At 46.0% G+C, this 24,907-nt stretch overlaps 1 protein-coding gene across 1 annotated transcript in view; it reads left to right on the top strand.

The window, feature by feature from the left end:
- The window catches only part of LOC139544442 (sorting nexin-30-like), a 50,858-nt gene that overhangs the window by 13,616 nt on the left and 12,335 nt on the right, over positions 1 to 24,907 (top strand). Inside the window, exons 3-6 of the mRNA XM_071351550.1 lie at positions 12,201 to 12,311; positions 15,173 to 15,331; positions 19,367 to 19,556; positions 22,825 to 23,024. Coding sequence (XP_071207651.1) covers positions 12,201 to 12,311; positions 15,173 to 15,331; positions 19,367 to 19,556; positions 22,825 to 23,024 — 660 coding nt within the window. The remainder of the gene's footprint in view (positions 1 to 12,200; positions 12,312 to 15,172; positions 15,332 to 19,366; positions 19,557 to 22,824; positions 23,025 to 24,907) is intronic.

Genomic DNA, 24,907 nt, shown 5'->3' on the forward strand with positions numbered 1-24,907 from the left:
TTGAGGGTTTTTGTTTAGTTGTGTTTACGTTGTCTGAGAATCATTATAAACCCTGCCAATGGTTGAGGGGTTTTGTTTAGTTGTGTTTACGTCATCTGAGACTCATTATAAACCCTGCCATTGGTTGAGTGGATTTGTTTAGTTGTGTTTACGCTGTCTGAGAATAAGAGCTTGATCCTTGGCTGATTAGAGTTACCCTGGATACCCCAGACTGAATGCTCACTGTGAAGTGAATCAATGGTGAACACAGCGACCAGTGTGGTTTAACCAGGCCAGAATGAAGAGCCATCCCTAACCAACACAATAGTCAGGCCTAATGGGGATTCTAGCACAGATATTGTGTTAGTGTTGTCACGATACCAGAAGTTTGACTTGGATGCTGTTTAGTAACAAAATACTCAATAACAAAACGATACTCGATACTGAAACGATACTCAATACCAAAACTATACTCAATACCAAAACGATACTCAATACTGAAACGATACTCGATAATGAAACGATACTCGATACCAAAACGATACTCGATATTATCACCATACCATATTATCACCATACCATATTATCACCATACCATATTATCACCATACCATTTTATCACCATACCATATTATCACCATACTGAGAGACTTCACCATACCATATTATCACCATACTGAGAGACCTCACAATACCATATTATCACCATACCATATTATCACCATACTGAGAGTCCTCACCATACCATATTATCACCATACCATATTATCATCATACTGAGGGACCTCACCATACCATATTATCACCATACCATATTATCACCATACTGAGAGACCCCACCATACCATATTATCACCATACCATATTATCACCATACTGAGGGACCTCACCATACCATATTATCACCATACCATATTATCACCATACTGAGAGACCATACCATATTATCACCATACTGAGGGACCTCACCATACCATATTACCACCATACCATATTATCACCATACTGAGGGACCTCACCATACCATATTACCACCATACCACATTATTACCATACCATATTATCACCATACTGAGGGACCTCACCATACCATATTATCACCATACCATATTATCACCATACTGAGGGACCATACCATATTATCACCATACCATATTACCACCATACCATATTATCACCATACCATATTATCACCATTCCATATTATCACCATTCCATATTATCACCATACTGAGGGACCTCACTATACCATATTATCACTATACCATATTATCACCATACCATATTATCACCATACCATATTATCACCATACCATATTATCATCATACTGAGAGACCTCACCATACCATATTATCACCATACCATATTATCACTATACCATATTATCACCATACTGAGAGACCTCACCATACCATATTATCACCATACTGAGGGACCATACCATATTATCATCATACCATATTATCATCACACTGAGAGACCTCACCATACCATATTATCATCATACCATATTATCACCATACTGAGGGACCTCACCATACCATATTATCACCATACCATATTACCACCATACCATCTTATCACCATACCATATTATCACCATGCTGAGGGACCTCACCATACCATATTATCACCATACCATATTACCACCATACCATATTATCACCATACTGAGGGACCATACCATATTATCATCATACCATATTATCATCACACTGAGAGACCTCACCATACCATATTATCACCATACCATATTACCACCATACCATATTATCACTATACCATATTATCACCATACTGAGAGACCTCACCATACCATATTATCACCATACCATATTATCACCATACTGAGAGACCTCACCATACCATTTTATCACCATACCATTTTATCACCATACTGAGAGTCCTCACAATACCATATTATCACCATACCATATTATCACCATACCATATTATCACCATACCATAATATCACCATACTGAGAGTCCTCACAATACCATATTATCACCATACCATATTATCACCATACCATATTATCATCATACTGAGAGACCCCACCATACCATATTATCACCATACCATATTTCACCATACTGAGGGACCTCATCATACCATATTATCACCATACCATATTATCACCATACTGAGGGACCATACCATATTATCACCATACCATATTATCACCATACTGAGAGACCCCACCATACCATATTACCACCATACCATATTATCACTACCATATTATCACCATACCATATTATCACCATACTGAGAGACCATACCATATTATCACCATACTGAGGGACCTCATCATACCATATTACCACCATACCATATTATCACCATACTGAGGGACCTCAAAATACCGTAATCACCATACCATATTATCACCATACTGAGGGACCTCACCATACCATATTACCACCATACCACATTACCACCATACCATATTACCATACCATATTATCACCATACTGAGGGACCATACCATATTATCACCATACTGAGGGACCTCACCATACCATATTATCACCATACCATATTATTACCATACCATATTATTACCATACCATATTATCACCATACCATATTATCACCATACTGAGGGACCTCACCATACCACATTACCACCATACCATATTATCACCATACCATATTATCACCATACCATATTATCACCATACCATATTATCACCATACTGAGGGACCATACCATACCATATTATCACCATACCATATTATCACCATACTGAGGGACCTCACCATACCATATTATCAACATACCATATTATCACCATAACATATTATCACCATACCATATTATCACCATACCATAATATCACCATACCATATTTTCACCATACCATATTACCACCATACCATATTATCACCATACTGAGGGACCTCACCATACCATATTATCACCATACCATATTATCACCATACTGATAGACCTCACCATACCGTATTATCACCATACCATATTATCACCATACCATATTATCACCATACTGAGGGACCTCACCATACCATATTATCACCATACCATATTATCACCATACCATATTACCACCATACCATATTATCACCATACTGAGAGACCTCACCATACCGTATTATCACCATACCATATTATCACCATACCATATTATCACCCTACTGAGGGACCATACCATATTATCACCATACTGAGGGACCATACCATATTATCACCATACCATATTATCGCCAAACTGAGGGACCTCACCATACCATAGTATCACCATACTGAGGGACCTCACCATACCATATTATCACCATACCATATTATCACCATACTGAGAGACCCCACCATACCATATTACCACCATACCATATTATCACTACCATATTATCACCATACCATATTATCACCATACTGAGAGACCATACCATATTATCACCATACTGAGGGACCTCATCATACCATATTACCACCATACCATATCATCACCATACTGAGGGACCTCACCATACCATATTACCACCATACCATATTATCACCATACTGAGGGACCTCAAAATACCGTATTATCACCATACCATATTATCACCATACTGAGGGACCTCAAAATACCGTATTATCACCATACCATATTATCACCATACTGAGGGACCTCACCATACCACATTACCACCATACCATATTACCATACCATATTATCACCATACTGAGGGACCATACCATATTATCACCATACTGAGGGACCTCACCATACCATATTATCACCATACCATATTATTACCATACCATATTATTACCATACCATATTATCACCATACCATATTATCACCATACTGAGGGACCTCACCATACCACATTACCACCATACCATATTATCACCATACCATATTATCACCATACCATATTATCACCATACCATATTATCACCATACTGAGGGACCATACCATACCATATTATCACCATACCATATTATCACCATACTGAGGGACCTCACCATACCATATTATCAACATACCATATTATCACCATAACATATTATCACCATACCATGATATCACCATACCATAATATCACCATACCATATTTTCACCATACCATATTACCACCATACCATATTATCACCATACTGAGGGACCTCACCATACCATATTATCACCATACCATATTATCACCATACCATATTACCACCATACCATATTATCACCATACTGAGAGACCTCACCATACCGTATTATCACCATACCATATTATCACCATACCATATTATCACCCTACTGAGGGACCATACCATATTATCACCATACTGAGGGACCATACCATATTACCACCATACCATATTATCACCATACCATATTATCGCCAAACTGAGGGACCTCACCATACCATAGTATCACCATACCATATTATCACCATACTGAGGGACCATACCATATTACCACCATACCATATTATCACCATACCATATTATCACCATACTGAAGGACCATACCATATTACCACCATACCATATTATCACCATACCATATTATCAACATACCATATTATCACCAACCATATTATCAATATACCATATTATCACCATACCATATTATCACCATACTGAGAGACCTCACCATACCATATTATCACCATACTGAGGGACCTCACCATACCATATTATCACCATACCATATTATCACCATACTGAGAGACCTCACCATAACATATTACCACCATACCATATTATCACCATACTGAGGGACCTCACCATACCGTATTATCACCATACCATATTATCACCATACTGAGAGACCTCACCATAACATATTACCACCATACCATATTATCACCATACCATATTATCACCATACCATATTATCACCATACTGAGAGACCTCACCATACCATATTATCACCATACTGAGGGACCATACCATATTATCATCATACCATATTATCATCAAACTGAGAGACCTCACCATACCATATTATCACCATACCATATTATCACCATACCATATTACCACCATACCATATTATCACCATACTGAGGGACCTCACCATACCATATTATCACCATACCATATTATCACCATACCATATTATCACCATACCATTTTATCACCATACCATATTATCACCATACCATTTTATCACCATACCATATTATCACCATACTGAGGGACCTCACCATACCATATTATCACCATACCATATTATCACAATACCATATTATCACCATACCATATTATTGCCATACCATATGGTCGCTGCAGCAGGGAGGAGAGAGCGACTACAGGTGCTTTTAACTTTCCCAAAGCCCAGGACCAAGAGGCATGGAGAAACAGCCTTTAACTATCCCAAAGCCCAGGACCAAGGGGCATGGAGAAACAGCCTTTAACTATCCCAAAGCCCAGGACCAGGAGGCATGGAGAGACAGCCTTATAACTTTCCCAAAGCCCAGGACCAAGGGGCATGGAGAGACAGCCTTTAACTATCCCAAAGCCCAGGACCAGGAGGCATGGAGAGACAGCCTTATAACTTTCCCAAAGCCCATGACCAGGAGGCATGGAGAAACAGCCTTTAACTTTCCCAAAGCCCAGGACCAAGAGGCATGGAGAGGCAGCCTTTTAACTATCCCAAAGCCTAGGACCAAGAGGCATGGAGAGGCAGCCTTTTAACCAGCCCAAAGCCTAGGACCAAGAGGCATGGAGAGGCAGCCTTTTAACTATCCCAAAGCCTAGGACCAGGAGGCATGGAGAGGCAGCCTTTTAACTATCCCAAAGCCTAGGACCAAGAGGCATGGAGAGGCAGCCTTTTAACTATCCCAAAGCCTAGGACCAAGAGGCATGGAGAGGCAGCCTTTTAACTATCCCAAAGCCTAGGACCAAGAGGCATGGAGAGACAGCCTTTTAACCAGCCCAAAGCCTAGGACCAAGAGGCATGGAGAGGCAGCCTTTTAACTATCCCAAAGCCCAGGACCAAGAGGCATGGAGAGACAGCCTTTTAAATATCCCAAAGCCTAGGACCAAGAGGCATGGAGAGACAGCCTTTTAACTATCCCAAAGCCTAGGACCAAGAGGCATGGAGAGACAGCCTTTTAACTATCCCAAAGCCTAGGACCAAGAGGCATGGAGAGGCAGCCTTTTAACTATCCCAAAGCCTAGGACCAAGAGGCATGGAGAGACAGCCTTTTATCTATCCCAAAGCCTAGGACCAAGAGGCATGGAGAGACAGCCTTTTAACTATCCCAAAGCCTAGGACCAAGAGGCATGGAGAGGCAGCCTTTTAACCAGCCCAAAGCCTAGGACCAAGAGGCATGGAGAGGCAGCCTTTTAAATATCCCAAAGCCTAGGACCAAGAGGCATGGAGAGACAGCCTTTTAACTATCCCAAAGCCTAGGACCAAGAGGCATGGAGAGACAGCCTTTTAACCAGCCCAAAGCCCAGGACCAAGAGGCATGGAGAGACAGCCTTTTAACTATCCCAAAGCCCAGGACCAAGAGGCATGGAGAGGCAGCCTTTTAACCAGCCCAAAGCCCAGGACCAAGTGGCATGGAGAGACAGCCTTTTAACTATCCCAAAGCCTAGGACCAAGAGGCATGGAGAGGCAGCCTTTTAACTATCCCAAAGCCTAGGACCAAGAGGCATGGAGAGACAGCCTTTTAACTATCCCAAAGCCCAGGACCAAGAGGCATGGAGAGACAGTCTTTAGTATTTATGCCCCCAGCCTCTGGAACAGCCTGCCAGAGAACCTGAGGGGGGTTGAAACTGTGGACATATTTAAAATAGATTTTAAAACACTTTTTAGTTGTCTCTCTGTCCCTCCAGACCAGGGGTCGGGAACCTTTTTGACTAAGAGAGCCATGAAAGCAAAACATTTGGAAATTTATTTCAGTGAGAGCCATATAATATATTTTAAAAGTGAATTCAACTAAATGTCAGTATAATAAGCCTCTGAATTTATTCTTAAATAATGTTGTTATAATACTCACCATTAATGCGACTTCTGGTGCTGCATGGATTTGCTGATGTCTTTGTAGTCTGGTTGGTACTTGGTGAGGTTAAGCTTCATGCAAGCGTTGAGGCTTTCATCCGTTAAACGTGATCGTAGGTTGGACTTGATGTTTTTAAGATGTGAGAATGACTGCTCACATGCATACGTAGATCCAAACATGGTCAATACAGCAATACTTACACGCTGCAGTGTGTGATATGTGACAGGAAGCGCGTTCCAAGTTTTGAGAATCAGCTGGTCTTCGGGTTGAAGTTTTTTCATTTCTGTCCACATGTGCTTGCTCGCCAACTCCGCTTTCTGTCGTGTGATTCTTTCCAAATCTTCATTCAGTGACTTGAACTTATTCACCCACATGTCTGAGGCCTTCAGGTCAGCCACTTCTGCTTCAAAATCTCTGACGGAGACACCAGGAATGTAACTCAGGTCGGCTGTGTTCAGTGAACACTCGTTTGGAAGGGTGATGAACTTAAAAAGACGAGTGTGCTCACGAAATTCTCCAAAGCGTGCTTTGAAGGACTGTAGGAGACTGGATGTGCAGCGAGCTAGCTGGTGGAGATCAAAGTTTTGAATAGGCTCACTTGCTGTGCATGCATCTTTAAATTGGCTCGGTTTTTCAAAATGTAGTAAACGACCTGTTTCAAGATCCATGATGAAAAGTTCTAGCTTGTTTTCAAAAGCAAACACAGCTTGTTGAAGGGAACCAACACTGTATTTCCAATGCCTTGCATTTTCACGTTGAGCTGGTTCAGATGTTCGGTCATATCTACGAGATAGTAAAACTTGAGGAGCCACTCAGTTTCGGCTAGCTCAGGATGCTCGATGCCTTTCATTTCAAGGAAAGTCCGGGTTTCTTTCAGGCAAGCCGCAAAACGGCTAAGCACCTTCCCTCTTGACAACCAACGCACATTGCTGTGCAAAAGCAGACCAGGATAGTTATTTCCAACTTCATCCAGCAGTGTTTTAAACTGGCGATCATTTAAGGCTCGAGCAACAATAAAGTTGATCACACGAATGACCAGCGACATCACTTCCCCAAACTGCCTGTCACACATCTGAGCACAAAGTGCCTCCTGGTGTAGAATGCAATGGAAACTTAGGATGGGTCTATTTTCATGTTCACGGAGAAGCGCCACAAATCCTTTTTTATTCCCCACCATACACGGAGCACCATCAGTACACACTGAGAGAAGTTTATCCATAGGTCGATTTTTTTTCTTGAGCAAACTCCATGAAAGACTTAAATAAATCCTCACCTCTTGTGGACCCTTTTAATGGCAGAACTGCAAGACTTTCTTCGCGCAGTGTGTCACCAACAGCATATCTTGCAATCACGCTGAACTGCGACAAATGGCTCACGTCTGTTGACTCGTCCAAAGCCAGGGAAAAGAACGGCGCTGCATTTATGTCCTTCACTTGCGTTTCCTCCACTTTGTTTGCCATCACGATGGTACGATCATGAACAGTTCTTGCCGACAGAGGCATGTCTTGTATCCGTTTAATTATCTTGTCTTTGTTCGGAAGATCATCAAAAAGTTCATTGGCTACATCCAGCATGAACGTTTTAGCATACTCGCCATCTGTGAATGGTTTTCCGTTCCTCACTATTGCTAAAGATCCAGCAAAGCTAGCGGAATTATAGTCACCTTGCCGGGTCCATACGCGGAGTTGCTGCTGGCTAGCTTGCACCCTGCTCAGTAGCTCTTGGCACGCTTTCTTTCTGCTGTCTCCCGCAGGGTATTTTGATGCAAAGGTAGCATGGCGCGTCGAAGTGTCGCTTTACATTCGACCGTTTCATCGATGTCATTTTGTCATTGCAAATTAGACACACCGCAGAACCTGCTCTCTCCACAAAGGCGAATTCTTCGGTCCATTCGTCCTGAAATGTACGATACTCGTCATCTTTTTTTCTTTTCGCCATCTTCTTCGTCGAAGGGTTAGCTTTGAGCTAATGACCGAGCAGACTGATTCAAAAGGAGGCGTTTACCTGTTTTACCTAGCAACGGCCAACGTAGGCCAGTATCATTTAATTAAAATAATGGACAATTGCTCCTGCAGCCCTGAACAGGACATGAGCAGTGAAAAATCGATGGATGGATTAAAACAAGGAGTTGTAGCGATGAGACAAGATAGTAATTACTAGCGATTGGATACCACGAAAATTGGGGAGAAAAGGGGATAAAATTTATAAAAATAAAAAAAAGTGAGAATATTTTGTTTTATCTGCGAGCCAGATGCAATCATCAAAAGAGCCACACCTGGCTCGGGAGCCATAGGTTCCGGACCCCTGCTCCATACCATGCTGGTGGACAGACAGAGTGGTTGTTGTATGCCAGCCCTGTCTGTCTCTCTGTCCCTCCAGACCATGCTGGTGGACAGACAGAGTGGTTGTTGTATGCCAGCCCTGTCTGTCTCTCTGTCCCTCCAGACCATGCTGGTGGACAGACAGAGTGGTTGTTGTATGCCAGCCCTGTCTGTCTCTCTGTCCCTCCAGACCATGCTGGTGGACAGACAGAGTGGTTGTTGTATGCCAGCCCTGTCTGTCTCTCTGTCCCTCCAGACCATGCTGGTGGACAGACAGAGTGGTTGTTGTATGCCAGCCCTGTCTGTCTCTCTGTCCCTCCAGACCATGCTGGTGGACAGACAGAGTGGTTGTTGTATGCCAGCCCTGTCTGTCTCTCTGTCCCTCCAGACCATGCTGGTGGACAGACAGAGTGGTTGTTGTATGCCAGCCCTGTCTGTCTCTCTGTCCCTCCAGACCATGCTGGTGGACAGACAGAGTGGTTGTTGTATGCCAGCCCTGTCTGTCTCTCTGTCCCTCCATACCATGCTGGTGGACAGACAGAGTGGTTGTTGTATGCCAGCCCTGTCTGTCTCTCTGTCCCTCCAGACCATGCTGGTGGACAGACAGAGTGGTTGTTGTATGCCAGCCCTGTCTGTCTCTCTGTCCCTCCAGACCATGCTGGTGGACAGACAGAGTGGTTGTTGTATGCCAGCCCTGTCTGTCTCTCTGTCCCTCCAGACCATGCTGGTGGACAGACAGAGTGGTTGTTGTATGCCAGCCCTGTCTGTCTCTCTGTCCCTCCAGACCAGTGGTTCCCAACGTTTTTATAGCCCCGTATTCATTCAACCTCCAGCTGTACCCCCTCTAGCACCAGGTTCAGCGCACTCTCAAATGTTCTTTTTGCCATCATTGTAGAGCCTGTCACACACACACACGCTATACGATACATTTATTAAACATCTATTAAACACCCGGCTCGTGGGAAGTGACAAAGAGCTCTTATAGGACCAGGGCACAAATAATAATATTATAATAATTTGTAATTTTGCTCTTTATTTAACCATCTTACATATAAACTCTTATTTGATAATCGAAATCTGTGAATAACTCACCACAGGTTAATGGGAAGGGTGTGCTTGAAAGGATGTTCATAACTCTGCAATGTTGGGTTGTATTGTAGAGAGTCTCAGTCTTAAATCATTTCCCACACACAGTCTGTGCCTGTATTCCATTTTCATGCTAGTGAGGGCCGAGAATCCACACTCACATAGGTACGTGGTTGCAAAGGGCATCGGTGTCTTAACAGCGCGATTTGCAAAGACTGGATACTCTGAGCAAAGCTCAATCCAGAAATCTGGCAGAAATCTGATTTTAAATGAAATTTTCACAGAACAGCTTGTTGCAATTTCGATGAGACTCTCTTTTTTTTTAAATTAAAAATTAGTGTACCCCTTTTTTCTCTCCAATTGGTAGTTAGTCTTGTCTCATCTCTGCAACTCCCGTACGGACTCGGAAGAAGCGAAGGTCGAGAGTCATGCGTCCTCCGAAACACGACCCAACCAAGCCGCACTGCTTCTTGACACAACGCACATCCAACCCGGAAGCCAGCCGCACCAATGTGTCGGAGGAAACACCGTACATCCTGGTCTCATCGGGCACTAGCGACTCCTGTGGCGGGCCGGGCGCAGTGCACGCTGACCAGGTCGCTAGTGTGCGATGAGACCAGGATGTCTGGATAACGAATCCAGTTGTTTGTGTCATCCATTTCGGGAAAGTACCTGCGTAATTGCGCACCCAACTCACTCAGGTGCTTCGCTATATCACATTTGACATTGTCCGTAAGCTTGAGTTCATTTACACACAAAAAAATCACACAATGATGGAAAGCCCTGTTTGTTGTCCTTGTTAATGCAGACAGAGAAGAGAATTTCGAGCTTCTTAATCATAGCCTCAATTTTGTCCCCCACATTGAATATAGTTGCAGAGAGTCCCTGTAATCCTAGATTTAGATCATTCAGGGGAGAAAAACATCACCCAGATAGGCCCGTCGTGTGAGAAACTCGTCATCATGCAAGCGGTCAGACAAGTGAAAATTATGATCGTAAAGAAAACTTTAAGCTCATCTCTCAATTTAAAAAAAATTGTCAATACTTTGCCCCTTTATAACTAGCAAAAAAAAGCGTTACATGGTCGCTGCCCATATAATTGCATAGTGCAGAAAATACACGAGAGTTCAGGGGCTTTGCTTTAACAAAGTGAACCATTTTCACTGTTGTGTCCAAAACGTCTTTCAAGCTGTCAGGCGTTTCCTTGGCAGCAAGAGCCTCTCGGTGGATGCTGCAGTGTACCCAAGTGGCGTCGGGAGCAACTGCTTGCACGCGCGTTACCACTCCACTATGTCTCCCTGTCATGGCTGTTGCGCCATCAGTACAGATACCAACATGAGCAGCAGCTACGTTTCGCTACATACGGACCGTTAGGGTAATTCCCACGAGAGAGAGTAACGGTTAATGTGATTGGATGTTAATTATTTGACTAGGCTACCTGTATTTGACATTGTGTTGTTATTTCGCTGAACACTAGATGGTTCATTTGTATTTTTGGCAGTGAAACGTTGAAAAATATAAATGAACTGTTTGAAAATGTGAAGGAAAAAAAAGTTAAATATATAATTTTTTTGAAAATGTGAATCACATTTTTATTTGGCGTACCCCCGACGGGATTGTGCATACCCCAGTTTGGGAATTACCTGCTCCGGACCGGTGGAGTTTGACCTACAACTCTGAGGTGGTTAGGTTTAGGGTTAGGTAACACAGTGTAACCCTCCATGTCGCTCTCTCTCTCTCTATCCAGACAACGCGGGTGGAGTTTGACCTACCACAGTACTCTGAGGTTGTTAGGTTTAGGGTTAGGTAACACAGTGTAACCCTCCTTGTGTCTCTCTCTCTCTCTATCCAGACAACGCGGGTGGAGTTTGACCTACCAGAGTACTCCGTGTGGAGACGCTACCAGGACTTTGATTGGCTCAGGACCAAGTTGGAGGATAGTCAGCCTACACATCTCATACCAGTAGGTAACCCTTAACCCCTGACCCTAGACTACACATCTCATACCAATAGGTAACCCTTAACCCCTGACCCTAGACTACACATCTCATACCAATAGGTAACCCTTAACCCCTGACCCTAGACTACACATCTCATACCAATAGGTAACCCTGAACCCTGACCCAAGTCTCCACATCTCATACCAGTAGGTAACCCTTAACCCCTGACGCAAGTCTCCACATCTCATACCAGTAGGTAACCCTTAACCCCTGACGCAAGTCTCCACATCTCATACCAGTAGGTAACCCTTAACCCCTGACGCAAGTCTCCACATCTCATACCAGTAGGTAACCCTTAACCCCTGACGCAAGTCTCCACATCTCATACCAGTAGGTAACCCTTAACCCCTGACGCAAGTCTCCACATCTCATACCAGTAGGTAACCCTTAACCCCTGACGCAAGTCTCCACATCTCATACCAGTAGGTAACCCTTAACCCCTGACGCAAGTCTCCACATCTCATACCAGTAGGTAACCCTTAACCCTTAACCCCTAACCCTAGACTACACATCTCATACCAGTAGGTAACCCTTAACCCCTGACCCTAGACTCCACATCTCATACCAGTAGGTAACCCTTAACCCCTGACGCTAACCCTAGACTACACATCACATACCAATAGGTAACCCTTAACCTCTGGCCCTGACCCTAGACTACACATCTCATACCAGTAGGTAACCCTTAACCCTTAACCCCTGACCCTAGACTACACATCACATACCAATAGGTAACCCTTAACCTCTGGCCCTGACCCTAGACTACACATCTCATACCAGTAGGTAACCCTTAACCCTTAACCCCTAACCCTAGACTACACATCTCATACCAGTAGGTAACCCTTAACCCCTAACCCTAGACTACACATCTCATACCAGTAGGTAACCCTTAACCCCTGACCCAAGTCTCCACATCTCATACCAGTAGGTAACCCTGAACCCTGACCCTAGACTACACATCTCATACCAGTAGGTAACCCTTAACCCCTGACCCTAGACTACACATCTCATACCAGTAGGTAACCCTTAACCCCTGACGCAAGTCTCCACATCTCATACCAGTAGGTAACCCTTAACCCCTGACCCAAGTCTCCACATCTCATACCAGTAGGTAACCCTGAACCCTGACCCTAGACTACACATCACATACCAATAGGTAACCCTTAACCCCTGGCCCTGACCCTAGACTACACATCTCATACCAGTAGGTAACCCTTAACCCCTGACCCTAGACTACACATCTCATACCAGTAGGTAACCCTTAACCCCTGACCCTAGACTACACATCTCATACCAGTAGGTAACCCTTAACCCCTGACCCTAGACTACACATCTCATACCAGTAGGTAACCCTTTACCCCTGACCCTAGACTGCACATCTCATACCAGTAGGTAACCCTTAACCCCTGACCCAAGTCTCCACATCTCATACCAGTAGGTAACCCTGAACCCTGACCCTAGACTACACATCACATACCAATAGGTAACCCTTAACCCCTGACCCAAGTCTCCACATCTCATACCAGTAGGTAACCCTGAACCCTGACCCTAGACTACACATCACATACCAATAGGTAACCCTTAACCCCTGACCCAAGTCTCCACATCTCATACCAGTAGGTAACCCTGAACCCTGACCCTAGACTACACATCACATACCAATAGGTAACCCTTAACCCCTGGCCCTAGACTACACATCTCATACCAGTAGGTAACCCTTAACCCCTGACCCTAGACTACACATCTCATACCAGTAGGTAACCCTTAACCCCTGACCCTAGACTACACACCTGTAACGTAGGTACTAGTTTAACTGGTTGGATCTGAACAGTTTCCCGCTCAGAAAACAAACATCTTAACCATCAGAGAAATTCCCTCTTGGGCACTCTTACTCAATTACATTCAATTTAAGGGCTTTATTGTCATGGGAAACATATGTTAACATTGCCAAAGCAAATTAACTAGATAATAAAGAAAAGTGAAATAAACAATAAAAATGAACAGTAAACATTACACTCACAAAAGAATAAAGACATTACAAATGTCATATTATATATATATATACACAGTGTTGTAACGATGTGCAAATTCTTTAAGTACAAAAGGGAAAATAAATGAGCATAAATATAGGTTGTATTTACAGTGGTGTTTGTTCTTCACTGGTTGACATTTGCTCAGTACATTGTTTACACTGAGGAAATGTACGAGTCTGCTGTTAATGATAATGCAGAGGATTTTCCCAAGGTTGCTGTTGACGCATATCCCACGGTAGTTATTGGGGTCAAATTTGTCTCCACTTTTGTGGATTGGGGTGATCAGTCCTTGGTTCCAAATATTGGGGAAGATGCCAGAGCTGAGGATGATGTTAAAGAGTTTTAGTTTAGCCAATTGGAATTTGTGGTCTGTATATTTGATCATTTCATTGAGGATACCATCAACACCACAGGCCTTTTTGGGTTGGAGGGTTTGTATTTTGTCCTGTAGTTCATTCAATGTAATTGGAGAATCCAGCAGGTTCTGGAAGTCTTTTAAAAGTTGATTCTAAGATTTATAATTATTTATAGATTTGTATTTGATAATTTATATGTTAACTCTCTCTCTGTCCCCCCCACTTCATCTCTATCTCACACTCTGTCACGCTCTCTTCTCTCGCTTTCTCTCACTCCCTCTCTCGCTTTCTCTCACTCTCTCGCTCTCTCTCGCTCTCTCTCGCTCTCTCTCACTCTTGCTCATGCTCTGTCACTCTTGCTCGCTCTCTCTCGCGCGCCTCGCTCTCTCTCCTGTCTCGCTCGATCTCTCTTGTGCTCTCTCTGCCTGCGCCCTCCAGCCCCTCCCTGAGAAGTTTGTGATGAAGGGGGTGGTTGACCGGTTCTCTGAGGAGTTTGTTGAGACGAGGAGGAAAGCGTTGGATAAGTTCCTGAAGAGAGTGGCTGATCATCCTGTCCTGTCGTTCAACGAACACTTCAACTCCTTCCTCTCTGCCAAGGTATGTTAGTAGAGCTCTGCTTCCCGAGCCCGACGGGCTCAGACGTTGTCGGGTTAGGACCGGGTAGGGGCTGTTTGTCATCAATAACCCAGGTATGGGTAGGACTCGGGTTGAAATTAAATTGATCAGTAACATTTTGAAGCTGGTCCATTTGCTGGTGCTCTGCTGCTCAGTACAGTCATATCTGACTATAACACGGTGTCAGAAATACCTCGACCTCGTCACATATAAAGAAGGAAAGATTATTTGTTTAAAATATGTTTTATAATGTTCCTTGTTGTCAGAGTTTAGACCAAAAGTAGCCAACAGCTAACTGCTCTGTCAAGTCTCTTCATTCGTTGAGCAGAGCCACAGCTAACTGCTCTGTCAAGTCTCTTCATTCGTTGAGCAGAGCCACAGCTAACTGCTCTGTCAAGTCTCTTCATTCGTTGAGCAGAGCCACAGCTAACTGCTCTGTCAAGTCTCTTCATTCGTTGAGCAGAGCCACCAGCTAACTGCTCTGTCAAGTCTCTTCATTCGTTGAGCAGAGCCACAGCTAACTGCTCTGTCAAGTCTCTTCATTCGTTGAGCAGAGCCACAGCTAACTGCTCTGTCAAGTCTCTTCATTCGTTGAGCAGAGCCACAGCTAACTGCTCTGTCAAGTCTCTTCATTCGTTGAGCAGAGCCACAGCTAACTGCTCTGTCAAGTCTCTTCATTCGTTGAGCAGAGCCACCAGCTAACTGCTCTGTCAAGTCTCTTCATTCGTTGAGCAGAGCCACAGCTAACTGCTCTGTCAAGTCTCTTCATTCGTTGAGCAGAGCCACCAGCTAACTGCTCTGTCAAGTCTCTTCATTCGTTGAGCAGAGCCACCAGCTAACTGCTCTGTCAAGTCTCTTCATTCGTTGAGCAGAGCCACAGCTAACTGCTCTGTCAAGTCTCTTCATTCGTTGAGCAGAGCCACAGCTAACTGCTCTGTCAAGTCTCTTCATTCGTTGAGCAGAGCCACAGCTAACTGCTCTGTCAAGTCTCTTCATTCGTTGAGCAGAGCCACAGCTAACTGCTCTGTCAAGTCTCTTCATTCGTTGAGCAGAGCCACCAGCTAACTGCTCTGTCAAGTCTCTTCATTCGTTGAGCAGAGCCAGAGATACATTTGAGAAGACGGGAAATCGTATTTACACGGGGGGGGGGGTTCAGGGAGTGACTGACAGCTACCAGCAGAGAATGGATTGACTAGCAGAGGAAGTTTTGTGGTTTCGGGCCTTAAATTAGGCAGAATCATTCGGACCTGGGTAGGGTAGGGCCTGAAGGTAACTGGCATGGGTACGGCTCAGGCTTAACATTCATGCCCATGCAGGGCTCTATATAGTATGTTAGCATGGGAGGTATTACAATACGGTGCATATCTCTCTCTCTCTCGTAACTCTGTAAATTAAATAACGTTTTAAGGAGTATCCAATCAGTCACCACGTGTTGTGGTGTTAACCTGCGTGTTGTGTTGTTAACCTGCGTGTTGTGGTGTTAACCTGCGTGTTGTGGTGTTAACCTGCGTGTTGTGGTGTTAACCTGCGTGTTGTGGTGTTAACCTGCGTGTTGTGGTGTTAACCTGCGTGTTGTGGTGTTAACCTGCGTGTTGTGGTGTTAACCTGCGTGTTGTGGTGTTAACCTGCGTGTTGTGGTGTTAACCTGCGTGTTGTGGTGTTAACCTGCGTGTTGTGGTGTTAACCTGCGTGTTGTGTTGTGGTGTTAACCTGCGTGTTGTGGTGTTAACCTGCGTGTTGTGGTGTTAACCTGCGTGTTGTGGTGTTAACCTGCGTGTTGTGGTGTTAACCTGCGTGTTGTGGTGTTAACCTGCGTGTTGTGGTGTTAACCTGCGTGTTGTGGTGTTAACCTGCGTGTTGTGGTGTTAACCTGCGTGTTGTGGTGTTAACCTGCGTGTTGTGGTGTTAACCTGCGTGTTGTGGTGTTAACCTGCGTGTTGTGGTGTTAACCTGCGTGTTGTGGTGTTAACCTGCGTGTTGTGGTGTTAACCTGCGTGTTGTGGTGTTAACCTGCGTGTTGTGGTGTTAACCTGCGTGTTGTGGTGTTAACCTGCGTGTTGTGGTGTTAACCTGCGTGTTGTGTTGTGGTGTTAACCTGCGTGTTGTGTTGTGGTGTTAACCTGCGTGTTGTGGTGTTAACCTGCGTGTTGTGGTGTTAACCTGCGTGTTGTGGTGTTAACCTGCGTGTTGTGGTGTTAACCTGCGTGTTGTGGTGTTAACCTGCGTGTTGTGGTGTTAACCTGCGTGTTGTGGTGTTACCCTGCGTGTTGTTGTGGTGTTAACCTGCGTGTTGTTGTGGTGTTAACCTGCGTGTTGTGGTGTTAACCTGCGTGTTGTTGTGGTGTTACCCTGCGTGTTGTTGTGGTGTTACCCTGCGTGTTGTTGTGGTGTTACCCTGCGTGTTGTTGTGGTGTTACCCTGCGTGTTGTTGTGGTGTTACCCTGCGTGTTGTTGTGGTGTTACCCTGCGTGTTGTGGTGTTAACCTGCGTGTTGTGGTGGTGTTACCCTGCGTGTTGTGGTGGTGTTACCCTGCGTGTTGTGGTGGTGTTAACCTGCGTGTTGTGGTGTTAACCTGCGTGTTGTGGTGTTAACCTGCGTGTTGTGGTGTTAACCTGCGTGTTGTGGTGTTACCCTGCGTGTTGTTGTGGTGTTAACCTGCGTGTTGTTGTGGTGTTAACCTGCGTGTTGTTGTGGTGTTAACCTGCGTGTTGTTGTGTTGTTACCCTGCGTGTTGTTGTGGTGTTAACCTGCGTGTTGTTGTGTTGTTAACCTGCGTGTTGTGCTGTTAACCTGCGTGTTGTGCTGTTAACCTGCGTGTTGTGGTGTTAACCTGCGTGTTGTGGTGTTAACCTGCGTGTTGTGGTGTTAACCTGCGTGTTGTGGTGTTAACCTGCGTGTTGTGGTGTTAACCTGCGTGTTGTGGTGTTAACCTGCGTGTTGTGGTGTTAACCTGCGTGTTGTGGTGTTAACCTGCGTGTTGTGGTGTTAACCTGCGTGTTGTGGTGTTAACCTGCGTGTTGTGTTGTGCTGTTAACCTGCGTGTTGTAGTGTTAACCTGCGTGTTGTGTTGTTAACCTGCGTGGTGTGTTGTTAACCTGCGTGGTGTGGTGTTAACCTGCGTGTTGTGTTGTTAACCTGCGTGTTGTGTTGTGGTGTTAACCTGCGTGTTGTGTTGTTAACCTGCGTGTTGTGTTGTTAACCTGCGTGTTGTGTTGTGCTGTTAACCTGCGTGTTGTGGTGTTAACCTGCGTGTTGTGGTGTTAACCTGCGTGTTGTGGTGTTAACCTGCGTGTTGTGGTGTTAACCTGCGTGTTGTGTTGTGTTGTTAACCTGCGTGTTGTGTTGTGGTGTTAACCTGCGTTTTGTGGTGTTAACCTGCGTGTTGTGTTGTTAACCTGCGTGTTGTGTTGTGATGTTAACCTGCGTGTTGTGTTAACCTGCGTGTTGTGGTGTTAACCTGCGTGTTGTGTTGTGCTGTTAACCTGCGTGTTGTGGTGTTAACCTGCGTGTTGTGGTGTTAACCTGCGTGTTGTGGTGTTAACCTGCGTGTTGTGGTGTTAACCTGCGTTTTGTGGTGTTAACCTGCGTGGTGTGGTGTTAACCTGCGTGTTGTGGTGTTAACCTGCGTGTTGTGGTGTTAACCTGCGTTTTGTGGTGTTAACCTGCGTTTTGTGGTGTTAACCTGCGTGTTGTGGTGTTAACCTGCGTGTTGTGGTGTTAACCTGCGTGTTGTGGTGTTAACCTGCGTTTTGTGGTGTTAACCTGCGTGTTGTGGTGTTAACCTGCGTTTTGTGGTGTTAACCTGCGTGTTGTGTTGTTAACCTGCGTGTTGTGGTGTTAACCTGCGTGTTGTGTTGTGCTGTTAACCTGCGTGTTGTGGTGTTAACCTGCGTTTTGTGGTGTTAACCTGCGTGTAGTGGTGTTAACCTGCGTGTTGTGGTGTTAACCTGCGTGTTGTGTTGTGGTGTTAACCTGCGTGTTGTGGTGTTAACCTGCGTGTTGTGGTTTCTCCTCAGGACCTGAATAAGCGACAAGGCCTAGCCCTGCTCTCTAAGATGGGGGAGTCGGTGAAGTACGTGACAGGAGGGTACAAGCTGAGGGGCCGGCCCATGGAGTTTTCTGCAATGGGAGACTACCTCGATATGTTCACACAGAAGCTGGGTACTATCGACAGGATAGCACAGAGAATCATCAAAGAACAGTCTGGTGGGTAACATAACTGTCTTGTTCATACTTCACTCTCTGTCTCTCTGTGCTGGGACTCTCTGTCAGACTGTCTCTCTGTCAGACTGTCTCTCTGTGCTGGGACTCTCTGTCAGACTGTCTCTCTGTCAGACTGTCTCTCTGTGCTGGGACTTTGGCAGACTGTCTCTCTGTGCTGGGACTCTCCGTCAGACTGTCTCTCTGTGCTGGGACGCTGTCAGACTGTCTCTCTGTGCTGGGACTCTGTCAGACTGTCTCACTGTGCTGGGACTCTCCGTCAGACTGTCTCACTGTGCTGGGACTGTGTCAGACTGTCTCTCTGTGCTGGGACTCTCTGTCAGACTGTCTCTCTGTCAGACTGTCTCTCTGTGCTGGGACTCTCTGTCAGACTGTCTCTCTGTGCTGGGACTCTCCGTCAGACTGTCTCTCTGTGCTGGGACTCTGTCAGACTGTCTCACTGTGCTGGGACTCTCTGTCAGACTGTCTCTCTGTGCTGGGACTCTGTCAGACTGTCTCATTGTGCTGGGACTCTCTATCAGACTGTCTCTCTGTGCTGGGACTTTGGCAGACTGTCTCACTGTGCTGAGACTTTGGCAGACTGTCTCACTGTGCTGGGACTCTGGCAGACTGTCTCACTGTGCTGGGACTCTGGCAGACTGTCTCACTGTGCTGGGACTCTGGCAGATTGTCTCTCTGTGCTGGGACTCTCTGTCAGACTGTCTCTCTGTGCTGGGACTCTCTGTCAGACTGTCTCGTTGTGCTGGGACTCCCTGTCAGACTGTCTCGTTGTGCTGGGACTCTCTATCAGACTGTCTCATTGTGCTGGGACTCCCTGTCAGACTGTCTCTCTGTGCTGGGACTCTGGCAGACTGTCTCACTGTGCTGAGACTTTGGCAGACTGTCTCACTGTGCTGAGACTTTGGCAGACTGTCTCACTGTGCTGAGACTTTGGCAGACTGTCTCACTGTGCTGGGACTCTGGCAGACTGTCTCACTGTGCTGGGACTCTGGCAGACTGTCTCACTGTGCTGGGAGTCTGTCAGATTGTCTCTCTGTGCTGGGAGTCTGTCAGACTGTCTCTCTGTGCTGGGAGTCTGTCAGACTGTCTCTCTGTGCTGGGACTCGCTGTCAGACTGTCTCTCTGTGCTGGGACTCCCTGTCAGACTGTCTCGTTGTGCTGGGACTCCCTGTCAGACTGTCTCACTGTGCTGGGACTCTGTCAGACTTTCTCATTGTGCTGGGACTCTCTATCAGACTGTCTCTCTGTGCTGGGACTCTGTCAGACTGTCTCTCTGTCAGACTGTCTCTCTGTGCTGGGACTCTCTGTCAGACTGTCTCTCTGTGCTGGGACTCTCCGTCAGACTGTCTCTCTGTGCTGGGACTCTGTCAGACTGTCTCACTGTGCTGGGACTCTGTCAGACTGTCTCTCTGTGCTGGGACTCCCTGTCAGACTGTCTCTCTGTGCTGGGACTCTGTCAGACTGTCTCATTGTGCTGGGACTCTCTATCAGACTGTCTCTCTGTGCTGGGACTCTGGCAGACTGTCTCACTGTGCTGAGACTTTGGCAGACTGTCTCACTGTGCTGAGACTTTGGCAGACTGTCTCACTGTGCTGGGACTCTGGCAGACTGTCTCACTGTGCTGGGACTCTGGCAGACTGTCTCACTGTGCTGGGACTCTGGCAGACTGTCTCACTGTGCTGGGACTCTGGCAGATTGTCTCTCTGTGCTGGGAGTCTGTCAGACTGTCTCTCTGTGCTGGGACTCTCTGTCAGACTGTCTCTCTGTGCTGGGACTCCCTGTCAGACTGTCTCGTTGTGCTGGGACTCCCTGTCAGACTGTCTCGTTGTGCTGGGACTCCCTGTCAGACTGTCTCGTTGTGCTGGGACTCCCTGTCAGACTGTCTCACTGTGCTGGGACTCTGTCAGACTGTCTCGTTGTGCTGGAACTCTCTATCAGACTGTCTCATTGTGCTGGGACTCCCTGTCAGACTGTCTCTCTGTGCTGGGACTCTGGCAGACTGTCTCACTGTGCTGGGACTCTGGCAGACTGTCTCACTGTGCTGGGACTCTGGCAGATTGTCTCTCTGTGCTGGGAGTCTGTCAGATTGTCTCTCTGTGCTGGGAGTCTGTCAGACTGTCTCTCTGTGCTGGGAGTCTGTCAGACTGTCTCTCTGTGCTGGGACTCTCTGTCAGACTGTCTCTCTGTGCTGGGACTCCCTGTCAGACTGTCTCGTTGTGCTGGGACTCCCTGTCAGACTGTCTCACTGTGCTGGGACTCTGGCAGACTGTCTCACTGTGCTGGGACTCTGGCAGACTGTCTCACTGTGCTGGGAGTCTGTCAGATTGTCTCTCTGTGCTGGGAGTCTGTCAGACTGTCTCTCTGTGCTGGGACTCTCTGTCAGACTGTCTCTCTGTGCTGGGACTCTCTGTCAGACTGTCTCGTTGTGCTGGGACTCCCTGTCAGACTGTCTCGTTGTGCTGGGACTCTCTATCAGACTGTCTCACTGTGCTGGGACTCTGGCAGACTGTCTCACTGTGCTGGGAGTCTGTCAGATTGTCTCTCTGTGCTGGGAGTCTGTCAGACTGTCTCTCTGTGCTGGGACTCTCTGTCAGACTGTCTCTCTGTGCTGGGACTCTCTGTCAGACTGTCTCGTTGTGCTGGGACTCCCTGTCAGACTGTCTCGTTGTGCTGGGACTCCCTGTCAGACTGTCTCACTGTGCTGGGACTCTGTCAGACTGTCTCGTTGTGCTGGGACTCTCTATCAGACTGTCTCATTGTGCTGGGACTCCCTGTCAGACTGTCTCACTGTGCTGGGACTCTGGCAGACTTTCTCGTTGTGCTGGGACTCTCTATCAGACTGTCTCTCTGTGTGATCTCGGTCTGCTCTCTCTCTCTCTCTCTCTCTCTCTCTCCATCTCTAAAGTACATTTTGGAGCTGAAGGAGTACGGTCCAGTCTACACCAGCTGGGCTTTGACTATGCGTCCCTTACTCTTCCCCTCCGTGTGTAGAGTACCTAGCAGAGCTGAAGGAGTACGGTCCAGTCTACACCAGCTGGGCTTTGACTGCGTCCCTTACTCTTCCCCTCCGTGTGTAGAGTACCTAGCAGAGCTGAAGGAGTACGGCCCAGTCTACACCAGCTGGGCTTTGACTCTGCGTCCCTTACTCTTCCCCTCCGTGTGTAGAGTACCTAGCAGAGCTGAAGGAGTACGGTCCAGTCTACACCAGCTGGGCTTTGACTCTGCGTCCCTTACTCTTCCCCTCCGTGTGTAGAGTACCTAGCAGAGCTGAAGGAGTACGGTCCAGTCTACACCAGCTGGGCGGCGTCGGAGGCGGAGCTACAGGGGCCTCTGGAGGGCGTGGCCAGCTGCATGGCTAACTGCTCCAGTGCTCTGGACGATCTCACCCAGGATATGAGCGGAGACTTCCTGCCCGTGCTCCGAGAATACGTCCTCTATATCGAGTCCATGAAGGTAAGTCTGGGAGTACCACAGTGCTAGATTTCTCTTAACACGGTACTCAGTGGGGGTGTGTGGGTGGGGGTGTGGGGATGTGTGGGTGGGGGTGTGGGTGTGTCTGGGTGGGTGTGTCTGGGTGGGTGTGTGTGTGTGGGGGTGGGTGTGGGAGTGTGTTTGTGGGGGTGTGGGTGTGTGTGGGTGTGTCTGGGTGGATGTGTGTGTGTGTGTGTTTGTGTGTGTGTGTGTGTGTGTGTGTGTGTGTGTGTGTGTGTGTGTGTGTGTGTGTGTGTGTGTGTGTGTGTGTGTGTGTGTGTGTGTGTGTGTGTGTGTGTGTGTGTGTGTGTGTGTGTGTGTGTGTGTGTGTGTGTGTGTGTGGCAATCAGAGTTTTGTATTAAGCCTTTTTAAAGAAACATATCCCCTGACACATTCACAGCCTTGTCCAACCCCCATGTCTACCATGTGACCCTAACCTCTTTATCTCCAACACGTTCCTCTTACCATAGTCCCAAACACAGCCAGGGATTGTCTCGACATATGACTCTGGTTCCACCCAACCCAGTCTTGTTTCAGTCACATCACTCTACTAACTAACCCAGTCTTGTTTCTAACCCAGTCTTGTTTCTAACCCAGTCTTGTTTCTAACCCAGTCTTGTTTCTAACCCAGTCTTGTTTCCTTCACATCACTCTACTAACTAACTGACTAACTAATCCATTCGTGTATCACCTACATCACTCTACTAACTAACTAACCCATTCTTGTTTCACTCACACCACTGTACTAACTAACTAACTAACCCAGTGTTGTCTGTCACATCACTCTACTAACTAACCCAGTCTTGTTTCAGTCACATCTCTACTAACTAACCCAGTCTTGTTTCAGTCACATCTCTCTACTAACTAACCCAGTCTTGTTTCAGTCACATCTCTCTACTAACTAACCCAGTCTTGTTTCTAACCCAGTCTTGTTTCAGTCACATCTCTCTACTAACTAACCTAGTCTTGTTTCAGTCACATCTCTCTACTAACTAACCCAGTCTTGTTTCAGTCACATCTCTCTACTAACTAACCCAGTCTTGTTTCTAACCCAGTCTTGTTTCAGTCACATCTCTACTAACTAACCCAGTCTTGTTTCAGTCACATCTCTACTAACTAACCCAGTCTTGTTTCAGTCACATCTCTCTACTAACTAACCCAGTCTTGTTTCTAACCCAGTCTTGTTTCAGTCACATCTCTACTAACTAACCCAGTCTTGTTTCAGTCACATCTCTACTAACTAACCCAGTCTTGTTTCAGTCACATCTCTACTAACTATCCCAGTCTTGTTTCAGTCACATCTCTACTAACTAACCCAGTCTTGTTTCTAACCCAGTCTTGTTTCAGTCACATCTCTACTAACTAACCCAGTTTTGTTTGTCACATCTCTACTAACTAACCTAGTCTTGTTTCAGTCACATCTCTACTAACTAACCCAGTTTTGTTTGTCACATCTCTACTAACTAACCCAGTCTTGTTTCAGTCACATCTCTACTAACTAACCCAGTCTTGTTTCAGTCACATCTCTACTAACTAACCCAGTCTTGTTTCAGTCACATCTCTACTAACTAACCCAGTCTTGTTTCAGTCACATCTCTACTAACTAACCCAGTCTTGTTTCAGTCACATCTCTCTACTAACTAACCCAGTCTTGTTTCTAACCCAGTCTTGTTTCAGTCACATCTCTACTAACTAACCCAGTCTTGTTTCAGTCACATCTCTACTAACTAACCCAGTCTTGTTTCAGTCACATCTCTACTAACTATCCCAGTCTTGTTTCAGTCACATCTCTACTAACTAACCCAGTCTTGTTTCTAACCCAGTCTTGTTTCAGTCACATCTCTACTAACTAACCCAGTTTTGT

The sequence above is a fragment of the Salvelinus alpinus genome, chromosome 18, assembly GCF_045679555.1.
Source record: "Salvelinus alpinus chromosome 18, SLU_Salpinus.1, whole genome shotgun sequence".
NCBI classification, from domain to species: domain Eukaryota; kingdom Metazoa; phylum Chordata; class Actinopteri; order Salmoniformes; family Salmonidae; genus Salvelinus; species Salvelinus alpinus.